Here is a 27085-nt window from a genome sequence, read left to right as displayed (position 1 = left end):
CAGAAGATGACAGCCGGAATAAACCTCCAAATAAGTGAATTATGCCTTAGGTTCGACCACGAGCACAGAATAGCAGAAGGGTCTTGAGGCAACACCGAAGAGATATTCCATAACCTTAGGAATTTGCTCCACAAATCCGAGGCAACAGTGCACGATAGGAATAGGTGTGCAATAGACTCATCCTTAGAAAGACATAATGGACACAAAACCTCCGAAATCTGAATCCCTCTTTTCTTCAATTCCACTCTAACTACTAATTTCTGATGACAGATCTGCCATAAAAAAGTTTGTACTCTAGGAGGTGCCAATCCATCCCAAACCCACTTCTTCCACTCATAACTCTCTTCCAACCCACCTTGTAACAACTGTCTACAGGATTTGACCAAAAACATGCCATCCCCCTTTCCTGACCATCCCATGAAGTCATCCACAGATTGTTCCAACGAAATTTTGTCGATCAATGACATTAAAGCGATCCACTGGTCCAATTCCCAATCACACAAATTTCTTCTAAGTTGAATGTTCCAAACCCAGACATCATCTTCATACTCCCCAAACTCAGAAACCATCCCCCATTTATTCGTCGACAAAGCAAATATTCTGGGGAAATGGTTTTTTAAAGGCAGATTAGTAATCCAAACAACACTCCAAAAAGCAATCGACCGACCATTTCCCAGATTCATCTTTGAATTCTGTCTCAAACAATCACCAATCTGATCATTCTTAGCATAGTTACTGAGGATACCTCTCCATATCCAGGAGTCTAAAGGTGAAGCCGCATTTGAAATTGAAAGAGACATACTGCTAACGTTGTTTTTGTAGCAAATCATATTCTTCCACACTATTTTTCATTAGCAAATTTCCAAACCCAATTCCCAAGTAGGACCCTATTAATCAACCTTAAGTCAAGAATTCCCAGACCACCCTCTTCGATTGGTTTACTAACCGATTTCCAATTCACCCAGTGAATTCGTTTTTTATCAAGATCTTCACCCCAAAGGAAGTTAGCCATCAACGAGTTCAACTTTTGAGTCACTTTTAGAGGGATCTTGAAAATAGATAGAAAAAAGATTGGCAAGGATGATAATACGGATTTAACCAAAACAAGTTTGCCCGCCAGCGACAACGATTTAGCTTTCCACCCAGCTAATCTCTTATTAAAATTCTGGACAACCGATTCCCACATACCCTCTGAATTTTTCCTAGTTCCAATCGGTAAACCAAGATAAGACATTGGAAAAGACCCCACTCCACAGCTCGCTTTCATAGCCCAATCTTTAGCCCTGTCAGCTTCCATATTAACCCCAAATAATGAACACTTAGACAAGTTTAAGTGTAACCCAGACATAGCACTGAAAACCCTCAATGCTCTCCTAATATTTAGAATTTGCATTGAAGAATCTCTGTAAAAAAGGATTAAATCATCTGCAAACTGTAGGTGTGACAACTGAAAGGAATTACCAACCCTACCAATGCTGAACCCTTGAAATAGACCTATATCAGCAGCCTTAATCAACATAAGATTTAATAATTCCCCCACTAAATTGAACAGGAGAGGGGAAAGACTGCACCCTTGTCTCAACCCTTTGCTAATATTTAATTCCTCAGTAGGTGAACCATTAACTAACACCGAAATAGAGGCAGTAGACATAAACTAAAGAAATACTAAAACAGAATTACAAATAGTAGAAATGTTTCATTAAATGGGGAAATAAAGGGCATGCTGAAACTAATCACCTCATGCGCAGCTTCTTTCATGACGCTTTCAAGTTTTTCTTTTGCAAAATTTGCTTCAAGAGCCAACTTGTCACGCTCTGACCGTAAACATATAATCTCACCCCTATCAGTCAAAGACAACACAGAAGTTAACAATCAGACGTTTCAACAAGAAAAAAGGGAATTAGAAAAGGATACTTTTGCAGTATATTCAATCAAAAGTTTACAACCTAAATAACCTAACACTGAATTTTGCTACAAGAATTTGCAGCAATTCTGTAACACTACAATGATGCAAAGGTACAGAAGTTGCCATAGACAAGCAGCTATTAAACTTACTAGCTGCAAAAGAAAGAGTATGGTCCAATGCGATTCCATTAATACCATAGCAAAGAAAGGATAGGAACTTCAAGAGAGAGCCTTTCAAAATTAAGCAATCCAAAAGAATGTATTTAGCTGATACATTTAATAGGAACTTCAAGAGAATAACCTTTCAAAACTAATTAAATCAAATAATGTATTTTACTGATACGTTTAAACAAGATAATTAGCTTTATACTAAAGTTAAAAGAAAATGAATTGTCTGCTTCTTTGAACTAACACAAAATTTACATTACACGAGTGCAATAATGCCATAGACTAACATACATACTGATCCCCCACTTCAAGAGAGTAACAAATATCAAACAAATTAAGAGGCCAATTGACACATGATAACTAGGATGCTATGATTTGTGGCTATTCTAATATGGATACGCAATGAAGTAGGAATTAAGATACAGAAAAGGGGAAAAGACAAATATAAATTCTAAGCTTCAACCTAGGGTTCTCTAGGACTCACATCTAAGGTTAATTGTTTGTGTCGTACAATCATAAAGAAATATGCTGGAAATTATCTACTGTAGTTAACTATATCTTGGTAAGAAAATCTAGTCCCGAAAAAATATAACAATAAAGTACCTGGCTAAGTCAGGAATTGGTTAGTGACTGTGGAGGATATTGTTAGGAGCTGTGCTTTTGGTTTCTTTGGTTGTTTCTTTGAATTGGCAATTATTTGTAATGTTTGGTTCTTATGTAATTGTTGGTTATTAATATACTAAGGCACTCTTTTCTTCCTTCCGCTACTTGTCTCCTTAATAGAGACAACTATGAGGGAGGTTTTTAATGAGGCCTTTTATTCCTATAAAAAAAAAATATAACAATAACGTACCTGGCCTTAGCTAGATCCTCTTCAAGGCATCTTAAACGTTCAGTAGCTTTCTCTTGAGCTTTCTTACTAGCTTCCTGTTTTATGAAACATGATACAAAATGTGAGCGACTTAACAGAAACTAAAAACAAAAAAGGCATACTCATCCTCCCAACAAGACGGGTAGGTTAGGAAGCATGGACAAAGAAACGGGACACAGGTATGACAAAACAAATATGAAAGATTAATTTTTTAAAAGGCCTAAGCATGAGGCGGAAATTTTATTATTTTTGAATAAAAATTATCAATATATATTAAAATACATATAATTTACTTTTAACAATACTTTTAATTAAAATTTCCAGGTAATTTTATACTTGTATTGGATATTATCACCCAGTAATCTAATAAACTCAAAGGTTGTTACCAATAAACAGAAAGACCATCCAATCAAAAACCCATCTCACCCAACCCATGTTATAATCAAATTCCATCCACTTCATAAACATTGTCTTCCCAAGGCTGAAATTTCTTGATGGAGTCTCACACACCTAACCGCCCTCCCCCTCTCTTCTATGATAATATTGGAAAACAGAAAGAACCAGATACGGGCTTTGTATGTTGGAGACCAAGCCCAGACCATATTTTGATTGAGCTTAATTTTTTTTTCCGAGCCTAATATTTTTGTTCAAACCCTCTTAGATGTCAGGAAAGACTTCGGACTTGGGCAGATAGCCCAGCCCTTGGATGGGTCTATGTCACACATATCCGACACAAATACACAAGGTATGAAGCTGTATCCATTCTTTGCAGCACGGCAGAAATAGAGCCAAGACTGATACCTGAGAACCTTCAAGAAGAAGCAAGAGATCCCTCCTTCCAGTATCTGCAATAATGTATTTATTTCTAAATGTTATGTATAAAAAAACAAATCTTCAAAGAGAAGAAAAACAGTCGAGCATTTGACCATTGAAAAATAGTGCAAAGTAAAAAAGAATGCAAAAAAAAAAGCAAAACAATAACTCTACCAAGTCAATCTGACCATTAGATTATTATATAAGCAAACAAGTTTGCCACAGTAAAAGCATATATCCTTCAATTTTATTATTTCTCCTCTTGCTACAAGCCTAACAATTAATTTAAGATGCTGCATGTTTAGCATGTGCAATAGAAACATAATAGAAACCACTGATTCTAGATTTCAATAAATTCAAGTGTACCTTGTACACACAGTCCAGTAATATAACCCTCAAATGGCAGAATATGAAAGTTTTTTTTTTTTTGATAGGAATTGTAGGCCTCATTAAAAACCCCCTTCTTGAATAAGGAACTTATAATGAGTTCCTTCATCAGAGGAAGGAGGAAAAGAGTGCCTTAAACTTCATTAATGAAAGTTGTATAGCAGTTTTGTCATATTAACCACTGCAGCAAGTTATACCTACAGAAGATACTACATACAAATTCAAAATCCAAGTCTATAGACAGGCCACAAGCCCCTTCTACAAGAGAATGCATCACTGAGGGTTTTTTGTTTCCAATGAAGAAAAATGAAAATTAACAACAAAAGAGAACTAAGTTTAACCAATTAACCAAGTTCTGATTAGGGAAACTAATACCACTAGCAAGCATATAACCAACTTGTTCATCTACAAAGTTAACAGATATCCATCATCCATAACATAAACTCCTCTTAGGCAATTGAGATTAACTGAAACATCAACTACTAGATAAACCGCCATCATTCTGACTACAAATCTCCTATTATTGTTCACTCACGCACTAAATACAATTCAAACAGCAATCTCAGTCAAAAAATAGCCCAACTGTATAAAAAACATTAAAAGATGGACAGAAACAGAACCTGGAGCTGCTTCTGCAGCAGGGAAATAAGAATGATGAAGCTTATGTTCCTCCTCATATAGCTTCTTGTACATTGCAACCTATGCAATAGAAAAATGATTGAAAAACAAGCAGTAAAAAGAAAAACTAGAGATACTCTCAAGAAGAAAAGGATCAGAGAATAAAAGGCCATAAAGAGACTCACAGAAGTATGCAGTGATTCAATCATGCACCCCTGCTCTTCAGCTCTCTGCAACACTGCTGCAACTTTAGATGCAGCTTCATCAGCTTGTTTTTTGAGCTCCAATTCCAGTTTTTCCTGCAGTCCCATATATTCAACCACAGCTACTTATCAAATAGTTGTTTTTTGTCTGTGAACCAAAGATGGATAATAACTTTTGACTTATTATCTTTTTTAGGGTTATTTTGGTATTCATGTAATTTTAGGTTCTAAATACAGCTTACCAGTACAATGATATTCAAGGTTTTGATTAGGACCTCGATGGTGGATATTTGACCAAGAAACATTTAAGTACCATTATTTTTCTATATCTATCACTTCTTTCTCATTTCTCCCCTATGCCTTCTCTTATTCTATTTTTTCCTTGATTCAGTCTAATTCCTTCTATCTCTGATGTCCCCTTGAAACTTTCATATTATATCTCTCTTTACCCGACCACTGTGTATCAACTAAACAAACCGATATCTCTGCAGAATGATAAGAAAATTTAATTACCTTGAACTCCATCTCTTTACTTTCTATCTGGTCAGAAAGATCGCGGACAAGGCTCCTAAGTTGGGCATTCTGCTCGACTAACCCATTTATATCCTTGAATGTCAACTATAAAAGAAAAAAACAAATAGATAGATATAAGATAGCACAATTTTTTGGTTTGGGGAGAGCATATTGAGGAGGAGAAGATATTCTAAAATAGGAAGAGAATTCAGCTAAAGTTTCAAGTTGATATTCACTTCTGATATAACTTTGTCAGCATTGGGCTGCAGTCTCATATCAGAAGAAGCAACAGTTGCATCATCACCAGGAAAATCATGTCCAACAGGTCCACATCGTAGTTGTATGTCACGACATTCCTTAAGAAGAACTGTCACCTAGAGTATTATCATCCAGTAAAAAGGAGATTAGTAGGTCAAGAGATCCATATTGACATCCCTAGACCTTTCTTGACACAACTACATGTCACATACACAAACAAAGATTGCATCTTTCATCATAGACATAATCCCAAGCCGACATTGTGTTTTGAAAATTTAGACACAAAAAATGCTGTGTGCGTCGAACAGACAGCCAACACTGAATACACACATCAAGAATGTGTAAAAATTTATAACACATCAAACACACAATCAATCCAAAAATATATAGTAGTTGCAAATTTTCAACCTCTAGAATATAGTTTTGTAGACAAATAGAAGTGAATACTGGGAATAAAATATCAAGAAAGAAAAGAAAACAGAGGAAAAATAGGTGTGGAAGAGGTGATAGAAGAGAAAAAAAGAAAAGAAAACTCGGGACAAAAGAGAGAAAAAGAAAACAGGTGTTATGAATAAGACTTCAATCCTATTAGTAAGTACTCCCTCCGTCCCACTAAATGTCTCTCTTTTTGCTTTTAAAATTGTCCCATTCAAAATGTCCTATTAGAAAAGTCAACAAACAACAACACTTATATTTCCTTTTTTACCCTTGTATGTCCCACTCTTTTACACCTATCAAAATAAATCTATCAATCACTTTTTAAGGATAATTTTGTCATTTCCATTGGTCAAATATATCTCCTAAAACAATGTGCATAGTCAATATAAGACAAATTATGGGATGGAGGGAGTATGAGATTTCGTTATAGGGTTTATATAGACCTAGGCTCACCCAACCTAATAGACATTTGCAGTATAATTGTCCAAAGGTCCATATTCAATAGGGGAAAATAAAAGATAATTTAAAAAAAAAGACGGAAGAAATCCCCTTTATCATATAGAAATTTCATCTTAACTGTTGCAAAGAAGATCAATTGCCAGTTAGGCATTAAAAAATGGACACTTTTCCCTTAAAGAGGGGAAAACCATTTTTTGGAGAAGAGAATAAATCCTCCTTATGAATACTAATTTCCATCTTAAATGTTGAAGAGAAAATTAACTGCAGCTTAAGCTTCAAAATAAGGGCATTTTTTCCTTTACCTGCCTTTGAAGATCAGCAATCTCCTTTTGAGCCAGGGAATTGTCTCTTTCACGCCTCCTCAAATCAGCCTGAACATGCCATCTATAATAATGACAAAAACAGGCAAAAAATGAAGGCATATATGTCCTTGGAAGGGGGGAAATTCACATACCTTTAGTTCCTGTATTGTTTTCTCTAGATTTGAGCGTTCTGATGTAAAATTCTGCAATTTCTGGTTGATTAAAGTATATGCCTCAAGCATTCTTTCATGTTCCGCTACACAAAAAATCAACGCAAATCAACTCCTTTATGGAAATGACATTTAAAAACTTTTATCATAGATTGCAGGATGTTGCCATGACTCATCCATAGACTGCATGCATTGTCATGACTTAGCTTGAAAAAATATATTAGCCTAGACTCATCCATAGACTGCATGTATTGTAAGTAACATGTGGCCCAGAAACAACATTAGCTACGTGCAAGGAGAGATTCAAATCTAGAATGCAGAATTTTATATTTCAGTGCTACCATCTCCATCTTCATAACTAACCTAGATAATCCAGCACATTGCCAAATGAAAAGGGAACAGCTAGAGCAAATTCCATAATCTGATAGAACCGCTCATTGCCAAATTATAAATACTAATCATCAACCAAGAATTAGCATTTTACCTCTTTCATCCATAATGACAACTGCTTTCTCTTCTATTTCACGTAGCACCTGTAATAGCATCGTGAAAATTGTTATTACATTTCTGTTCAAAGAAAATTGAAGCAAAACATAAAAGAAAACATCCAAAAGTAAAGCTTATCCATCTCCAACAATTTTCCAAACAAAAAAACAATTTTTTTTTATAGGAATTGAAGGCCTCGTTAAAAACCTCATTCATGATTAAAGGAGTTTATAGAGAAGCTCCTTAATCAGCGGAAGAAGGAAAAGAGTGCCTTAGGATTTTATTAACCATAGAAAATACACGATACAACCAGGGAGCCACCCCCAATATAAACAAAACACCAAAAACAGCCACAAACAATCCTACCAGAACCAGCTTAATCCAACAAAGCAACAACAACAGCCTAAAAAACAGACTGGCCAAACTAAAAACCTAAACGTGGCCCGATAGACTCCCAATCAAACAAAACAACCATAATAAAAGCCAAGGGACATCTGACTAAACCCATATAAGCCAACTTATAACTCAAAAGCCACGGGGCTTTCACATGATAAAAATACAAAAAAACACGCACATAGCCACCTTTCCACCACATCAACTCGTCTTGTCGGCTAAGACCATCCGAACTTCCAGCTCCAAACAAAAAGCATTATGCAGATCACCTGAAACTTCTACTCCTTCCCCCGCCATAGTCTTCCGACATCATATACACTACTGAGCCATTAGACTCACAACCCAATTCTTTCCCAAAAGGCAAGGAATTGATCATATCCTTCTGTTGAGACTGCCCCAATGCTGGAAAATCAGATTCATATATGAATGTGCCATCAATAACAGACACCTCTTCCTCCCACTGCACCTTACTCTGATGGCTCTTACTTCGGTAACCCCTAAACTTTCTTTTGGGAGCTGTAAAATTCCCTTGAAAAAATTGTTTAGATCTATATTTGTTGCCAAAACCCACCTTAGGTCTCATGTACTGCCTTGCGTTACCCTTTGGATTTATGTATGCGCAGTTGTAAGAAAAACCCTCGTGTATCCCATCCTCCACCTCCCTTGACTCAACCCGACCATCCAACATGGGGAAATCATTAAAATAATCCTTTGAGCCTACAAAAGCACATGCAGGCTCACTACTTTTCCTGAAGGCAACTTCTTTCTCCCTCTCCTCGTGAACCAACAGATCCACTTTATCCTTTAGGCTCACATCTTCCAATTCCCTTGACACTAAGAGACCATCCAGGATGGGAGAATTAATTAAAAAATCCTTACTCCCTTCATAACCATGTGCAGGCAAGCAAGTGTCCTTAAAGACATCCACTACTTCTCTCTCCGCATGCACCAGCAATGTCTCGTGTTCCCCCACTCCCTCCAGTTGCGAAAGAATCATCCTCTGACCCACAACGGCACTCCTCGGACCCATCATCAATGCCTCGCCTATGTTCCTGTCCTCCACACCCTCACCCGACAAGAGGCTGCCTCTAGCACTAGTCCCCAAACAGCAGAAAATTTTTTCTTCTTTCTCAGAACATCTCTCGACCGACTGCACCTCCGAAGAGTGCACGGATCTTCCTGCTTCTTCAGAACCCCCTTCCAGCTCTGGAAACTTAACTGGAGAGACACCAACGAGCTCCCTCACCTTGGATAACGGGGATGCGACTGCCTCTTCAAAAGAAGACGACTCTACCCACTTAATAAAAATTCTACACCATCCTACCAAGCTGTCTTTGAGAGTTGAGAGCTTACTCTCGTCAACAGAACCAACAATGGGAGCCTCCGTATGACTAACATCCTTCACTACACTGTTTCCCTCGACTGAATAAGGACCAGAGAACTTCTTCCTCCAGAAAACATCACGAGGATGATATCTCGCCATGAAGACTCTAACTTTGTTACCTTGAATACAAGATCTATCAACACAATTGATAGCCTTCCTCGCATCCTCCAGTCTGGTGAAACGAACAAAACCAAACCTACTTCTTCCCTTGCTTCTTTTATTAGGGATGAAAGAATCAACCACCTCGTCATATTTATCGAAAAATAACCAAAGCCCTTGGTGATGAAAACTCTCTGGAATGTTGAAAATGATCACTGTGACATAGTTTTTCCTAACTGGAACTCTCATCTTACTCGCCATCAAGAGAAATGAAAAGGAATAAAAACAGAAAAACTTACCTAAAACACCTGATTTTTAGAGAGAATGAGGAGCTTCTCTCAAACAAAAAAACAATCAACTTACATCCTTTAAAAATGGAAGGCAGCTGTGTGGGTGGATAAATCAAGCCTAGCTAACATAACTGACTAAGATGAGGCATCTTATTAAAGATTTATCACAGGGTAGCCACGCTAACAACCCCATCACAATCAAAGGGGAATCTGGCATGATCTTTTAGATTTACTAATGGCTAGACTAAGAATGAAACTAAATAACAAGAAAACTAAAGTCCTTTGCCTATTGCAGAACTAAGAAACTTGATATCCGCAATGGATAGGACAAACAATTGCCACAAGCCACGGACTAGTATGCAATTGAAGAGCCGAAAGAAATCGTTTGACAACTAAAGCAATAATATTACTGTCTAAGAAGTTCATAAGGAAGGTGACAACAATATAATGAAAATCAAGCAACCTAAAAGCCTGCATTTCAAAATATTGTAAAGAAAAGATGAGGAAGTAATTTACGTAGGCTGACTGAAGAATGGAACAGAACCAAAATTTTCATTCACTAAAAACAAAATAACACATCATTTAGTAGTACATATCTTTTTTTTATAGGAATAGGATGAGGTTTCATTAAAAACCTCCCTCATAGTTGCCTCTTGATAAGAGACGACTAGCGGAAGGAGGAAAAGAGTACATATCTAACTTAACCTTCATACTAGTGTTGGTTTAAAAAGATACATAAATTGTTAACTTCATGCCATCTTTTAGGTTTTAGTCACTTGGTTAGAGATCAATGGGAGTAAACTAGTCATTAACCTGTAAGATGATTAACACTAACAATGACCTAACAGTTGGGATATAAGGTCAAGGAGGCACTAGATCTGGAAAGGCAAGCAGAGAGAGTGACAAGGGGAAGAATGCAACAACTTATGCAGCACAAGTTATGGTTCCGGTATTTTTTCATGCTGGTAGCAAGACAAATTCAGTGGTTTCGCTACGGTGGAATAGAGTATTACTCGCATGCCTGACTGTAGAAACAAGAGGAAGTTGTCTGATTTGAAGAACCCTTATGTGGCACCAACTAATTGTAATAGTTCTTCGAAGGTCTTGGCAGTAGTTCCTTTCTCTGCTGTAGGGTCAGGAAGGTCTAAAAGAAGGGAGAGAAGAGTTTTAACAAGGGAAGCAGTTGATATGGTTAATTCTCCTTTTGTTTTTACTCCTCAGTTCTCGAAGGCGGTTGAGGAAGCGATGGTTACATGGGAAGTATGTAAAGTTCTAGGAATTTCTTTCAAAGATGGGAAGAAGGCTTTTTTGGACAAAATTATCAACCTTGAAGAGGGTTCGGCTGAGAGTAGGGAACATGGGAAGTCAGGGGTTTAGTCTCTATTTCTCTGTTGACTAGCTATAAGGATTTGGTGTAGATCTTCTTGTTATGATAAATGTCAACATTATTTCTTGGAATGTAAGGGGTCTTGGAAAAAAGGAAAAGTCAAGAGTTGTAGCTAATTTGGTGAAGAAGAATAAGCCGAACTTGATTCTAATTCAAGAAACAAAACTAGAAACTGTTTCTTTGGCTCTTAGAAGAAGGATAGGGGGGAGATTCCTTAGAGGAGGGATTGTTGCGCCAGCAGTGGGATCTGCTGGTGGATTGATGATTATGTGGAATGAAAATGATTTTGAAGTTTCGAACAGCCATCTTAATGGCAGATTCATAGCAGTCTTTGGGAAGTTCAGAAATTCAAGTGAAGAGTGTCTGATTATCAATGTATACGGTCCATCAATTGAAGCAGAAAAGGAAGATTTTTTCAGGGAATTGTTGGAGTTTGTTTCGACTCAAAATATGTTAGTGTGTATTGGGGGAGATTTTAATGTGTATCTTGATCCGGACGAGAAGTTGGGAAAATCACAAAACTGGCATTCTATTGATTTATTTAGAAACTTCTTACAGCAATCACATTTAATTGATCTACCTTTGGTGGGAGGAAGGTATACTTGGTGCAATAATAGAGAAGACTCGACTTGGGAAAGACTAGACAGGTTCTTAATCTCTGGGACGTTTATGTCATGTTTTCCAAATGTAGTGCAAAGTCTCTTGCCTAAATCCCTATCTGATCATAATCCAGTCTCATTAGAGGACAAAGCTGTTAATTGGGGACCGAAACCATTCAGGTTTTTTAATTATTTACTAGAGGATGAAGGATTTGAGGAATTGGTTAAATCTTCAATGCTTGCTATGAGGGGGAGAAATAATAAAAGGGGTATTTTCAGTATCTTAAAAGGTACTAAAAATTCAATCAGAAATTGGTCCAGCAGTAAATTTATTGGGATCCCTGAGTCGATTTCTGATTTAGAGAGGAATATTAATGAATTGGATCTTAAAGCTCAAGGTGGAATTCTTTCGAAGCAGGAGTGGGATCAGTTGAGGCTGTGTAGGACAAATCTATGGAGGTTGTATAGGACAGAAGAAAGCATCTGGTTTCAGAAGTCAAGGGCGAGATGGATCAAGGAGGGGGATAGGAACACAAGGTTTTTTCATCTGTCTGCTCTGAACAGAAGCAAAAGAAATGAAATCTTAAGCTTGAAGATAAATGGGAGTGTGGTTTCAGATCCTCAACAATTAAAGGTACATATTTCAGAATTTTTCAAGGCAGCCTATAATTCCAATTCAACATTGGAAACGGAGGATTTACTACTGGATTTTGCTAAGCTATCAGGGGATCAGTCTAAGAAGCTTGAAGAGCACTTCTTAGAACAGGAAATTTGGCAAGCTATAGTTTCATCAGACAGCTCTAAAGCTCCAGGACCAGATGGTTTCACCATGAGTTTCTTTAAAAACTGCTGGCCGATTTTAAAGGAGCACGTGTTGAAATTTTTTGAAGATTTCTATTTTGGAAGGAAATGGGAGCACGGTATAAACCATGCTTTTATCACACTTATTCCGAAGAAGCTTAATCCGGACAGTGTAGAGGAATTTAGACCAATCAGCCTTGTAGGCAGCTTATACAAGATACTTTCTAAAGTTCTATCGAAGAGACTGAGTTGTTGTGTTGGTGATATTATTAGTCACTCTCAGTTTGCGTTTATACCAGGGAGACAGTTGCTGGATTGTGCTTTTATAGCAAACGAAGGGATTGATTACTGGAGGAAAAAAGGGTTAAAAGGGGTTGCCTTCAAAGTAGATTTTTGTAGAGCTTATGATTCCGTGGAATGGCCAATTTTAATCAGAGTAATGTCAGAGATGGGTTTTGGTAAGAGATGGTTGTCGTGGATATCTCAGTGTATTTCAACAGCTTCAATCTCAGTTCTCGTAAACGGGTCTCCATCGGAAGAGTTCCACATGGCTAAAGGACTTAGGCAAGGGTGCAGTTTATCTCCGCTACTGTTTAACATTGTAGGTGAGCTGCTTAATTTGATGATATCTAAAGCAGTGGAGAGGGGTCTGTTTCAAGGCTTTGTTATTGGGGAATCTGAAAATTCTGTTCGATTGACACATCTACAATTTGCAGATGACTTGATCATCTTCTGTCAAGCATCTCTCTCCCAGATTAAAAATGTCAAGAGAGTATTGAGGATTTTTAGTGTTATGACAGGGTTGCATCTTAATCTAGCTAAGAGTAAGCTATTTGGTATTAATGTGGAAGAGGAAGTTTTATCAGAATGGGCATCTTCGGTGGGCTGTTCTATTGATTCTCTTCCAACAGATTACTTGGGACTTCCTCTAGGTGCTAAGAAAAACTCAGAAGCCTTATGGGATCCAGTTTTCAAGAATTTTAGTTCCAAACTAGCCGGCTGGAAAGCTAATTGTCTCTCATTGGCGGGCAGGACAGTTTTATTAAAGTCGGTGTTAACATCCCTACCAATATTCTTTTTATTTCTTTTTAGAATGCCTTGTAAAATTGGTAAGAAGCTTAATTCTTTAATGGCCAGTTTCCTATGGGGGGATAATGAGGACAAAAGGAAGATACACTGGGTTAATTGGAAATCAGTCTGCACGCCTCTATATTGTGGTGGCCTTGGTGTTCTTGATGTGAACCTATCTAATCGGGCTCTTTTGGGAAAATGGGTGTGGAAGTTCGCCAATGAAAAAAATACTTTGTGGAAAAGTGTGTTATGTTGCAGGCACAAGGTAAGTAGTAATTCCATGTCTATTTGTAAGGTTTTTTCGCCCAAATCTTCTTGGATTTGGAGAGGGATTGCCAACAATTTCTTGAAGAACGACTCGGAGGGTGAACGTATCAGATCTAACTCCAAGTTGAAACTGGGAAATGGAAAGTCTATTGCATTTTGGACGGATTCATGGGCTGATGAGTCTCCTTTAAAAAATCTTTTCCCTAGAATGTATGCGTTGTCAACAAATAAATGGGGTATGGTCGCTAAGTTTGGAAGTTCAGATTCGAACGGTTGGGTGTGGAACATCGATACCAGAAGGAATTTGTGTGACTGGGAGTTGGATCAGTGGCTGGATTTAATGACAAAACTGAAGGACTTTAAACTGACTGATTCAGTTGAAGACTTTCTTTCTTGGTCTGCAAGCGGGGGATGGACTGTTTTCAGTGAAATCTTGTAGAAAGGAACTCGGCAAGGTGTCTGGGGAGTCTGATTTATGGGTAAAAGGGGTGTGGCAGGGTTTATCTCCTCCTCGTGTTGAAGTCTTCCTGTGACAGCTAGCTCATCAGAAAGTGGCAGTGAGAGAGGAGTTGGTGAAAAGAGGTTTGCAGCTAGGGGATGAAATTCTTTGTCCGTTTTGTAAAAAACAGGTGGAATCAGTTCAGCATTTATTTATTTCGTGTGATGTTGTTTGGGAACTTTGGAACAAGATAGCAAGCTATTGGGATATAGCCTTAGTCCTTCCAAAGGATCCACCTTCTTTGCTATGTTCTTGGGGTGAGCTGAGGGGGAAATCGTTGATTTGGAAATTTATCCCGGGAGTAGTATTTTGGTCGATATGGAAAGCTAGGAATGCAATGGTGTTCGAAGGTTCCCCCTTGGATAGGATGTCTCTGTTTTTTATTGCTAGATTCAGGTTATCTAAATGGTTTCTAGCCAAGTATCCTAAGTGTCCTATTCAGGAGGATGTGCTGATTGGTGATCCATCTCTTGCATATGGTATTAAAGCTCTCAACATTTACAATTTTCAGGTTTCTCGCTGGATTCCACCCCCTATGGATTTTTTGAAGATGAATGTCGATGGAGCTGTTAGACTTGATGGCTCAAATGGAGGTATAGGAGGTATTTTGAGAGATTGGAATAGCAACTCCCTTCTGACTTTTTCAGAAAATGTAGGTCAGGGTCCTCCACCGGTTGCTGAGTTAAAGGCTATTAAGAGAGGCATTGAAATCTATATGTCTCCTTGTTGGGTTAAGGTTGGAAGGTTGATTGTGGAAAGTGACTGTAAGTCGGCTGTGGAATGGGTCTATACCCCAGCTTTGGCCCCTGTTTTTATCCTCCCATTAGTTAAAGAGATTTCATCTTTTATCTCGGATAGGGTGCACTCAATTAGACTGATTCCAAGGGTGTGCAATGGGGAGGCTGATAGTTTAGCAAAGATGGGAATTGGTTGATGTTTAGTCGTTTCCAGTGCGTTTTATCGTTTGAGTTTAGGTTTTTGGTTCTGTTGAGTAGCTTAGTCTGTTGTGTTTTTTCAGTATGGTGTTTATGTTAAATCTTATGTAATTTCGGAGGAGTAATAAAGTTTCTAAGGCACTCTTTTCCTCCTCTTTTGATCAAGAAGGAGGTTTTTAAGGAGGCCTGTCATTCTTATCAAAAAAAAAGAAGGGGAATATACAAACATGTTTATTCAAGATCTAGGTCGAGGGGAACTAGGAGCTGTTTAGGTACAAGCTCGGATTATGTATATAGCAATGAGGAGGAGGAGGGGACAGAGGCTTTAGAGAGCTGGAATGTTAGTAAATTGTTGGGGGTCACATTTAGAGGGGGGAAAAAAGCTTTTATGAACAGAGCAATTCCATTGATTAAGGAGAGAGAAGTACATGGGGGAAATTAACGGGTGATGGTTTACAAGGTTTTGATAGGATATAGATGATTAGTTGGAATTTACTGACTTGGAATGTTAGAGGTTTGGGTAGGAGGATAAAGGCTAGAGCTGTAAGGAGGATTGTTGATAAGATAAAGCCTTTAATTTTTTTCATTCAGGAATCGAAAAAGGAAGTGTTGACCCCGTTGGTTGTGAGGAAAATGGGAGGTAATTTGTTGACAGCATAGGTAATTTCAGCATCTGAAGGTTCTGCTGGAGGTTTGATTACTTTGTGGAATGAGGTAGAGTGTAAGGTTATAGAGGAGGTCATCCATAGGAGATATGTAGCAGTTAAGGGTATTATTGATGAGGCACAAGGAGCATGTTGGTTCATAAATGTGTATGGTCCTAGTGTTGATTCAGAAAAGGAGGCGTTTTTTGGGGAGCTTTTATCATTCTTAGAGAATATAGACTGTCCAATGTGTCTCGGAGGAGATTTCAATGTGGTAATGTCACAGGAAGAGAAGATCGGAGGTGCAGTTAACTTAGCTACAATGTTTGCTTTTAAAGATTTTGTGAGCAAAGCTAATCTTCTGGATTTGCCTATGGTTGGAGGCAGATCTACATGGTGCAACAATAGAGATATCCCAACTTATGAGCGGCTAGATCGATTCCTAGTGGACCAAAGATTTTTATCTTTGTTTCCTATGATCTCTCAAAGACTCCTAGAAAGGTCTGTTTCTGACCATAACAGCATCTTGCTGGAAAATAGGGGCTGGAATTGGGGCCCTAAACCGTTCAAATTGTTTAATTATGTCTTGGAAGAGGATGGGTTTTGTAAGATGATGGAAGGAGAACTTGTCAAGCTTTGTGATGTGGAGAATAGGCAACCAATCTCTAGTGTACTAAAAGGAGTGCAGGGAGCAGTGAAGAAATGGTCTGGGAAGGGCTATCTTGAGATTCCTGGGAAAATAAATAGGTTGGAAAAAGAAATACAGGTGATGGAACTTAATTTGCAACAAGGTATCTCCATGGTGTCTATGAAGAACCTAGTGGTAGCAAAGAAAGAGCTGTGGGACTTGTATAAAAAAGATGAACTGATTTGGTTTCAAAAGTCAAGGTTGAAGTGGAATTTGAATGGGGATAAAAACACCAGATTTTTCCATCAGTGTGCAAGAGGTAGAGGGAGGAGAAACAACATCAAATCCATCAAAGTTGATAACGAAGACATTTCAAATCCAAAACTAATTAAAGATTCAGTGGTTCACTTTTTCAAGGGGCTGTTAAACCAGGACAATACATTGGAAGTTGAAGAACTGGACTTGGATTTTTTAAAGCTTTCGGAACAGCAGAGTATGGCCCTCGAGAAGCCTTTCTCTGAAGAGGAAATTTGGGGTGTAATAGCTAATTCGGATAGTAACAAAGCACCTGGTCCTGATGGACTGAATTTAGGCTTTTTTAAGAAGTTTTGGCCAAATCTGAAGGAAGTTTTGCTGCTGTTTTTTAAGGAATTTTATGACGGTAAAGAATGGGACATGGAAACAAACCACTCTTTCCTCTCTCTTATTCCAAAGAGGGACAATCCGGAGGGGCTTGAAGACTTTAGGCCTATTAGTCTTGTTGGGGGTTTCTACAAAATTCTTTCAAAAGTTCTAGCTAGAAGGTTAAGCTTGTGTATTAATGATGTTATTAGTCCATCACAATTCGCATTTATTCCGGGGAGACATATTTTAGATTGTGCGTTTATAGCAAATGAAGGCATTGATTGTTGGAGGAAAAAAGGATTGAAGGGAGTTGTCTTTAAGGTGGACTTCAAAAGAGCTTTTGATTCGGTTGATTGGAAGATCTTGTTGAAAATAATGAGAAATGGGATTTGGAGCTAGATGGAGTTCTTGGATGTATAAATGTGTTTCAACAGCTTCCATTTCAGTCCTGGTAAATGGCACTCCTACGGAGAAAATCAACATTACTAGAGGTCTAAGGCAGGGCTGCTCGTTATCCCCTTTGTTGTTTAATTTGGGAGGGGAATTGCTACATTTAATGCTGGTGAAAGCAGTGAACAAGGGGCTTTTCTCGGGTTTTGAATTAGGCTCTAATGACCGTTCTTTCATGTTATCTCATTTGCAATTCGCGGATGACTTAATAATTTTTAGTAAGGCTTCTAGTCATGATTTGGTGAATATTAGGAGGGTGCTTCTAATTTATGAACTGCTGGTGGGTTTGAAGTTGAATTTGTCCAAGAGTAGAATTTTTGGAATTAACGTGGGAGAGGAGGAGTTAGTTACATGGGCAAAGGAAATAGGGTGTGTAAAGGGAGTTTTTCCATCGGAGTATTTAGGTCTTCCATTGGGGGCCAAGAGGAATTCCTTTTCCATTTGAGAACCGGTAGTTCAAAAATTTTATAAGAGTTTGGCTGGTTGGAAGGCCAAGTCTTTATCTCTGGCTGGAAGGGCTATCTTGGTCAAATCCGTTTTGTGCTCTCTTCCAATATACTACCTTTCTATTTTTCGGATCCCTAGTAGCGTTCTCAACAAATTAAACTCTATCATGGCATCGTTTTTATGGGGGGGAGCATCAGAGAAAAAGAACATTCATTGGATTAAGTGGGATTTGGTGTGTAAGCCTAAGAAGTTGGGGGGTTTAGGGATCCCGAATCTGTTGTTATTAAACAGGGCTCTTTTGGGGAAATGGGTGTGGAAATTTGCTGCAGAGAAAAACTCTTGGTGGAAATCTGTTTTGTGCTGTGTCTACAATTTGGATCCTAATTCTTTGATGATTCGGAATTTTTGGACAGCTCGTACTTCTTGGATTTGGAGAGGAGTTGTTAAGAATTTCTTTTCATGTGATGCATTTGGGGACTGTTTTTGGAGAAATTTGTGTGTTAGAGCAGGAAATGGAGAAACAGTTAAGTTTTGGCATGATGTTTGGTTGGGTTCGGTTCCTCTTAAAGATAGGTTTCCAAGGTTATTTGCTCTCTCGAATAATAAAGAGGGTAAGGTTGCAGAATTCAGATTGCATTCTGATGCGGGTTGGGTTTGGGATATTCAAACGAGAAGGAATTTGGTAGATTGGGAGGTTGAACAGTGGCTGCAAATTATTTCTCTGTTGAACAACTCTTCTTTGTCCCTAGTTGAGGAAGATTGTTGGATTTGGTTGGGAAATGGAGAGGGCTGTTTTACAGCAAAATCATGTGTGAATGCTTATTTTGATAGAGAGGGTAATGTTGAATTAGAAAGCAATTGGGAAAGATATGTTTGGAAAGGAGTAGCTCCACCACGTGTGGAATCTTTCGTTTGGCAACTTGCTCATCATAGAGTTGCGGTGAAAGAGGAACTGCTGAAGAGAGGAGTTACTGGGGTTGAAGACTCTGTCTGCCCTATGTGCAGGAAGTATAATGAGTCGGTCGCTCATCTGTTTCTTCACTGCGAAGTGGTATGGGTCTTGTGGGCTAAGTTTTTAAAATTATGGAATGTTTTCTTTGTGGTTCTTGGTTCGTTGATGGATTTCTTTATGGCCTGGGATGATCTAGTGCCACGATCTCTCATATGGAAGTTTATTCCAAGAGCGGTATTGTGGTCTGTTTGGAAATGTAGGAATGAGGTGATTTTTCAGAATGGGAAGGTTGATCCGGTGTTGTTGTTCTTCATTACACGTTTCAGAACTGTTTCTTGGTTCGAAACATCAGTTAAGGATGTTCACTTTCATTTCGATTCTTTGATGGGTGATTTAAAACTTGCAGATCAACTTGGCAATTCGCATAAGAAGAATCTTCCTTCTTCCAGGTGGAGTCCTCCTCCGGAAGGGTTTTTAAAAGTAAACGTTGATGGTGCAATGGTTAAAGATTGGGATAAGGGTGGTATAGGTGGCTTGATTAGGGATGGCAGCGGGTTGGTGCTTGGGTCATTTTCAGAGAAGGTTGGGGGAGGTCCTCTTTTACTCGCGGAGCTTTTGGCTATTAATAGAGGGTTGATTCTTATTGAGGAAGTTGAAACCGATTTCTTTTCAAAACAGAGGATTATTTTGGAATCAGACTCTTCTAATGCTCTGAAGTGGATTAATAATCCGATCCTTAGTCCTACTTTGTTCCAATCCTTGATAACGGATATAGCTTCTACTGTGGAGAGGAAGGGTATTATCATAAGGCACATCTCGAGAGCAACTAATTGGGAAGCTGATGAATTAGCTAAAGCTGGCATAGGCTGATTTTAGTTGTGTAACTGTTAAGGTGTTGTCTTGGTTGTTACTATTAAAAGTGTATTAGGGTGTTTTATGCTTTCAGAATTATGGTTGTTTTGTTGTGTAAGAAGTTGTAGAGATGTGGAGGTGTATTATTGTTCCTATTAATAAAAGTTAGAGGCACTCTTTCCCTCCTTCCAATGTCCTTCATGTTATGTTTGTAACATGGAGGATAAGAAGGGGGGTTTTAATGAGGCCTTATTCTATCAAAAAAAAAAAATTGGTGGAAGAAAGGTCATACAAATGTTAGGAATGGGTACAAAAGTGGATGTTTCACGTTATTCATTGAAAACTTACCAAAGAAGATCCATTGAAAGAGACTTGGATCTTTATTCTATGATCACGGTCATGTAATTGATGCCTTCATTCCTAACAAAAGGAATTCCATAGGGGCTCGTTTTGGGTTCATTCGCTTCGCAACAATTGAAGAAACAAGAAAGGCGATTTCAAATATGAATGGTTCTCATTTATGGCAACAAAATTAGGGTCTGTTTGGCCAAATATAATCCTCGACAATCTTATTGGAGAAAGTCCTCGACAGTTGTTCAACGTAAGTCTGGGATGGAAGTTGCTTCCTAGGATTAATCACTGTGAAGTTGAGGGTGTTGTGAACGAAGATAAACTTCAAGTGTTGAGTAACTGTATGGCAGGTTGATACAAGAGCTTTATCAAAATTGGTGATCTTGCTAGCCAAATTCAAACCAAAGGACTCGCTGGTTTCACGTTAATGAGAGCTGCTGGAAATGTACTTCTAATGGTTTTTGAAGACTATGCTTCGTTGAGAGTCATGAATAATGAAAAATTAGAGACTCTTGCACAATGATTTTCCAGAGTTGAAGCTTGGTCAGAGAGTCTGGTGATGGAGTGTCGTCGAATGTGGTTAGTTTGCTAAGGGATTCTTTTTCACGCTTGGAATTGGGATACTTTCAAAAACATTGCAGCTAAGTGGGGCAAATTATTAGCAATCGACGACAGTTGCGAGTTTCCATCATCTTTTGATCGGGCTAAAATTCAATTACTCACAAAGTCTCAGGTGAGAATTGATGAGTCGTTGGAGTTGAAGGTCAGTCCTATTTCCTTCAGAATCAGGGTGCATGAAATTGATCCTTCCTTCAAACCAAATTCTTGGGTCCCTGAAGTTCGCGATGATTCATTAGAACTGGTTCCTTCAATTGGATCGTAACTTTTCAAAGCTCTATGCAGAGGCGTTTAGTTCAGTTTTCATTGTTGACAGTGTTGGTTTTCTATTATGATATGATCTTTTGCGTTGGTTTTTTCATTTTGTTTGAGGTGTATTTTAGAAATAGGATTATTGTCTTTGGGGCTTTGTGGTTGACGATGGTAGATTCTTAGGTGATATGGTTTTTGTAATGGTGTATATCCCCGTATGTGGGTATTTGGTGTTTTCACATGTAATGGGTGTTATATTTAATAAAATATGAGGTACTCTTTTCTTCCTTCCAATGTTCTTCAACAGACTTCTTAGAATACGAAGGGAGTTTTTAACGAGACCTCCAACTTTTATAAAAAAAAAGATAAATACATCAACTTATTTTCATATTGTCTAAAGGTAGTCAATTGGTCTCCTCCTCCAATTGGTTATGTTAAATTGAATGTAGACGGTGCTATGGACAGGTGGTGGTCGAAGGGAGGAATTGGTGGCCTTATCATAGATGAGAAAGGAGTGATGTTGGGTTCATTCTCAAAATAAGTAGGATTCGGTCCTCTGGTCCTCCTATTATGGCAGAATTGATAGCAGTTAGAAGAGGCTTGAACCTATTCCTGGATTCGGATTTGTTGGGAAATCGAAGGCTTATTTTGGTGTCCGATAGTGCGATGGCAGTGAAGTGGATAAAAAATCCACCAAGCTCCACTCCAATGTTTTTATCAATTGTTAAAGATATAGAAGACATTGTGGTCAATAAAGGGGTTATTGTCCGTCATGTGCCTAAAGCAGCTAATTGTGAAGCAGATGAATTTGCCAAACAAGGGATTGGTTAAATGATGGGGAGTTAATTAGGTTGTTGTTTGTCTATTAGTGGTATATCGGGAGCTTTAGGGAATGATATTTGTTTGTAATTGGTTGATTAACCTATGAGGTTGTTTTGTTGTAGGGTATAAACTTATTTATGTAGGTAGTGTTGTTTTGCACTGTGTTAAGTGGACTACCATTGTTTTTGGGTGGTTGTGTGATCTTATTGTACTTGGTTATTATGCAATAAAACTTCAAAGGCATTCTTTTCCTCCTTCCAATGCCTGTTGAATCTTTGTTGCTCGACGGTTACAAAGGGGGTTTTTAACGAGGCCTTCCTTTTTATCAAAAAAAATATTGTCTAAACATTCTTATCAAAAAAAATATTATCTAAACATAATTGTTTGATGTTATGTAAACATAAAATGGTGCTACGTTCATATTGGCAAAAGAGGACTGAAAATTTAAACAAATCAAAATTTCATTGATAGAATTGAACAAAAGTTGAAGTCCATGTATCAAATTGCACGGTGGTCAAAAGTTCACATGTAGTTTAGAGATTTATCCCCAAAAAAATGAGCGTAATGTTTACCATATCACAAAGAGTCAAAAGTTGACCAAAAAGTATTGAAAACTATAGAACAGGAAGATTGGAGGTGTGGCTCTTTGAGAACTCATGTTCATTGTCACAACAAAGTGCTTGACACAATGAACTCAAAAGCTGCCTATATGCCTTCTATTCCTTCTTGCCATCAAAGAATCAAAGAGGCTACTGTTTCTAAACAAGTTTACAGACTCCAATCATGCAGCAAGATGCTAATGAATATCTATTCAAAAAGCAAGTGAAGTTAGAGCATGCAGGAGAATTTGGGGTCAAGTGGTTGGCTAAAGCAGCAATTATTGGATTGTTTGAGTTAAAAACCCTTATTATAAATAGTAGATATGGCAAAACCTTTTTTAAGGAATAGAACACCGTGTGCCAAAGCATAACCATACAAAAAAGACACAGAAAAAACACAAGTATCTTCTAAATAAAATCATAAAAGGTAAGGTAACAGTACCCTTTGCAATATGGATTCAGATTCCTTTCTTCCCAATTGCTCATGTCGAAGAGCATCAACGGCCTCTTGATATTTTGCGTACATTTTGGCCAGCTAAAGACTCAAAGGAACAAAAGATAAACAAAACAAGCAAAGAAGAAATGAACAAGCGAAATATTAGAAGTACAAGGAAACTCACACTCCAGCCATCACGGAGAAGAAAAGCAGCTAATGCCGTTCCAGAAACCCCAGCCGGGATCTTTGGGACAAGTGCATGATTATCCTCAACCAAGTCATTAGCCTCATTTGAATTAATCCATCTGCATTTTAGGAATATTTTTAATCAGTAATTTAAGTAAAACGGCAACTGTAAATTCAAGTGAATTCCAGCAACAGTCATATGATTCAAAGTTCAAACCAAATTACCATTTAGTCTAACAACAATCACAGTAATCTTTATTAGTTCATTCCTAAACCCTGATAAAAAAAAAAGCTAACATCTATTCTAGTTTAATTTACACCTCAGTCCATTATTACACTCAGAAACCATAATTTCAAGTAAATTCCAACAGGATGTATGGTTCAAACAAAATTACCATTTAGGCAAATAAACAATAACAAAAGTCTTTGTTAGTTCATTCCTAAAACCCTGATAAATAGATCAGACTTAAATATTTTTATCTCCATTATTGCACGTAGAAACCATAATTTACCCACTATTTATCACTTGATGTAACTTCCTGCCTTGCTCTCAACAAAAAGAATCCAATCATCTATGACCTCGGTTTCCATACTCCTGTAGTAGTATCTAGGAGTATTCTCTGATTCAATCAAGTACGCATGCATTACTACACTAATGCTCCTGTAGTTTAAGTCTTCCTTTTCACTGAATAATAATAACAACAAAAATAATAATAACATACGTTTTTGTTGTAAAAGTGCCAAATGGAAGCAGATTCAACTCATTCTCTTTCCTACCAGCTTCAATTTCAGCTTTGCACTTCTCAAGTTCCTCTTTCAGATCAACCATCTCCTATAAGTGTCAATAGAAAACGGTACTTAGAACCGAATAGAAGAAAATGATTGATTACCAAATAAACCTAGTATTACGTCTCAGCCGAAAGGAAGAAATAGATGGCTAAATATTGATTCATGTGCAGAAACCATAAATATGTAGCATTGTTCTGAGATGCTTTTATAGGTCAAAAAATGGTTATAGCTAAACACACAGATATAGATCACCAGAAAATGACAAAAAAGTAGCATACCTTTTCAACCTGTTTCTTTGCAGATGCTTCCTTCTCAAGTCTATCTTTGTATTCATCTTGAACTTGGCCAAGGTGCATCTGTTTTGTGATAACAATAAACTAAAAAATGGAACAACAAAACCCTATATGTGAATATTAATATACTAAATTTACAGAAATCTTACTTCTAAAGCTTTTATGGCTCCCTCGAGCTCCCCAGCCTTTTTGGACCATTCCCCTGAACTTTCTTTATATAAGTCAACTAGCTTATTTGCCTACAAAGCATTTTATATTAGAATAAGCAAATTAGTGCCAACAAAGACAACAAAAGAGAAAATATTGTAGATATACCCTTGGAATATTTATAAAGCAAAATACAAGCTAAGCAATCACCGTCTCCTTTACAATAATCAAAGAACTAGAGAGAAAAAAGAAATAAAACCCTAAAGAAAGCTTAACCAGCTGAAGTCATTTAATTTGCTTGAATATATTTAAAATAGAACTTAAAACCTCATAATAACATATGAATTTCACCAAAGATTAAACTAATAATTAAGCAATTGGAAAGATAAATAAGCACTGTCTCCTAGGGAGTCATCCAGATGAATTTCTAACAGCTGGAGTTCCCTAATCAGTTTCAACTTACCTTCTAGACCAATTACATGTTAGCAGATTGTCAATAGTTATGGGAATCCAGTAATAGCTACTAACACCTTGGCTCAACAGTCACAGTCTAAACATAATAAAACTAGAATGCTTTTACGCACTAGTCAATAACTATCTACCCAAAATCAAAAATCATAACCTCGCTGGAAAATATAAGTTGTTCATATCATGATTAAACATCAAGTTAGAGAATAAATTAGAAATGAAGTATCCTCGGCAAAAACAAAGTTCTCCATATCATGAATAATATCATGTTAGATTTTCAATAGTCATATGTTGCAGGTGATTCAAGTATAAAAATATAAATCTTGTGGTACTCACAATTGATAGTTCAGAAGAGAATCTTTCCTCATTGGATGTGGCAACCTCTTTTGATGAACACAATTCCTTCACAAGTTTAAAAAAATAGGGTCATTATCAGCTCATACTAGAGATATGATATGAATAACAATTTAGAAGGCAAATAAAACATAGTCTAAAAGACCTCCTGTAGAGATGTCAGCTTAGTTTCTAGTTCCTTTGTTCTTTCCTTGTACCAATTTAGGGAGCTGGAGCATTCATTGTATTGCTTTTCAACCTGAAAGAATTAAAAGAACAAGTAAGTAGAAAGATGAAGAGCAGAAAACATTTTTTGAATGACGTTCTTATAAACAATTACATCAGCAAGCTTAGCAGACATATCGGCATCAAGTTCAGCATGTGTTCTACGAATCTCAATAAGATTGTCGACTTTGGTAGTTAACTCCTCGTTAAGCCATGTATTGTGCCTCTCAATAAGCTCCTTTTCCTGTTCACATCCAAATTTTATTTTTCATTTCCCCTCGAATCACAGGAAAAATGGAAAGAAAAAAAGACACCCTTGAATGTATATAAAACTTGCAAAGGAAAATCCAATCGGAAGTTTTCTTTAAGGACCTGAGAAAGACGTGTGCAAGTAGTCTGTACTCTAACCAACTCAGCCTCAGTTTCACTTAATCGAGACTCCTTTTGGGAAGCATTGTCGGTCAAGTTAACCTTTGATATTGTTATTGAAATCACAAAAGCCAGCCATTAGTTTTCTAGCAAAACTAAATTGATTCAGATGCAAAAGTTTCAAATAGAAATAGAAAATTACAATCTTATCGAGATAGGCCTTAATAGTAGCGTTCTTGTCAGCAATCTCCGAATCTTTCTGCTCGATCATCTCCAGCAACTGCCTCTTCGACTTATGTAGCTCCGACACCTCCGTTGTTAACCTCTCAATCTCTCCATCTTTTCCAATCTAATAAAAAATACAATTTTTTACTTCATTTAATATTTCTAGAAAAGAAAAAAGGAGGGAAATCCATCTATAACTTATACAAATAATACAAAACTCGGGACTAGAAGTAAAATTCTTACGGATTGGAGGTGGAGCTGATGCTTCTCGGCTTGAACCTGGGCTAGCTCGGCGAGTTTGACATCCCGAGATGATTGAAGTTGTGCGTTCTGAGACTGGAGGTCCGACAACTCACCGGAGATGGAGAGGAACTTCTGCTCGAGAAGAGAGCAGTTTTGCTCGGCAGTGATGACGGCGGCATCAGCCTTGGCCTTCGCCGTCTCCAGCTCTCGGTTTAGCTCCCTAATGAAGGCATCGGCCCTCTCCGCCACCGCGGCGCCATCGTCGGAGAGCAGCGACAGTTCATCGAGGGAAATGAAAAGGGGCATATCAAGGCGAGATTGCTGAGGTCAATGAGGTGATGGAATGGGTGATGAGAGAAAATTAGTTCTGATGCTTATGGAAAGAAGAAGAAATGGGGAGTTTCTTTTGAATTTTGGGGAACCCTATGTCTTTCTTCGATTTTATTTTTCACCGTCTAGTTCTTAATGTATTGCCGCTCGATCAAAGTACTAAATAAAATTGGTAACATTTTTAATATTAGTCTTTATACTTTATGTAATTTATGAATTTAGTCTCATTTTTTATATTTTTAAATTGTGGTCCTAACTTAAACTATAATTATAAAAGTTTGGGTGATTTTGATAACAAACAGGTCATATTGTTGGGATTGTCTAAGGAAAGGCGGGTTAATATACGGCTAATATACGGCGTTACCGGATACATTGAAAGATATTTAACAAATTTGGTTTAGCGCTACCGGAAATGTTGACTAATAATAATGTAGTAGGTCTAAGTCATGAAGAAATATTAAAAAATTGTGCAACCGGCAAACTTAA

At 37.7% G+C, this 27085-nt stretch overlaps 1 protein-coding gene across 3 annotated transcripts in view; it reads right to left on the bottom strand.

Moving 5' to 3' along the window:
• LOC120198301 (nuclear-pore anchor-like) overlaps positions 1-26702 on the bottom strand; it is a 57466-nt gene extending 30764 nt beyond the window's left edge. For 2 of the 3 annotated variants that reach the window (XM_039199637.1, XM_039199636.1), the window contains exons 1-21: positions 26270-26702; positions 26004-26150; positions 25805-25903; positions 25548-25676; positions 25374-25466; positions 25211-25276; positions 24409-24498; positions 24245-24322; positions 23900-24009; positions 23176-23296; positions 22998-23090; positions 7590-7638; positions 7088-7191; positions 6936-7004; positions 5715-5852; positions 5479-5583; positions 4948-5061; positions 4765-4843; positions 3746-3789; positions 2927-3000; positions 1738-1840 (exon numbers count right to left, since the gene is read on the bottom strand). In XM_039199637.1, coding sequence (XP_039055568.1) covers positions 1738-1840; positions 2927-3000; positions 3746-3789; positions 4765-4843; positions 4948-5061; positions 5479-5583; positions 5715-5852; positions 6936-7004; positions 7088-7191; positions 7590-7638; positions 22998-23090; positions 23176-23296; positions 23900-24009; positions 24245-24322; positions 24409-24498; positions 25211-25276; positions 25374-25466; positions 25548-25676; positions 25805-25903; positions 26004-26150; positions 26270-26575 — 2211 coding nt within the window. In that variant the 5' untranslated portion in view covers positions 26576-26702. The remainder of the gene's footprint in view (positions 1-1737; positions 1841-2926; positions 3001-3745; positions 3790-4764; positions 4844-4947; positions 5062-5478; positions 5584-5714; positions 5853-6935; positions 7005-7087; positions 7192-7589; positions 7639-22997; positions 23091-23175; positions 23297-23899; positions 24010-24244; positions 24323-24408; positions 24499-25210; positions 25277-25373; positions 25467-25547; positions 25677-25804; positions 25904-26003; positions 26151-26269) is intronic. The other variant, XM_039199638.1, reaches the window with a different exon arrangement.
• Between the last annotated feature and the right edge of the window lie 383 nt (positions 26703-27085).

The sequence above is a fragment of the Hibiscus syriacus genome, unplaced genomic scaffold (genome assembly GCF_006381635.1).
Source record: "Hibiscus syriacus cultivar Baekdansim isolate YM2019G1 unplaced genomic scaffold, ASM638163v2 tig00117056_pilon, whole genome shotgun sequence".
Taxonomy (NCBI): domain Eukaryota; kingdom Viridiplantae; phylum Streptophyta; class Magnoliopsida; order Malvales; family Malvaceae; genus Hibiscus; species Hibiscus syriacus.
The sequence above is the reverse complement of the archived record's forward strand: the minus strand, read 5'-3'. Positions and strand labels throughout refer to the sequence as shown.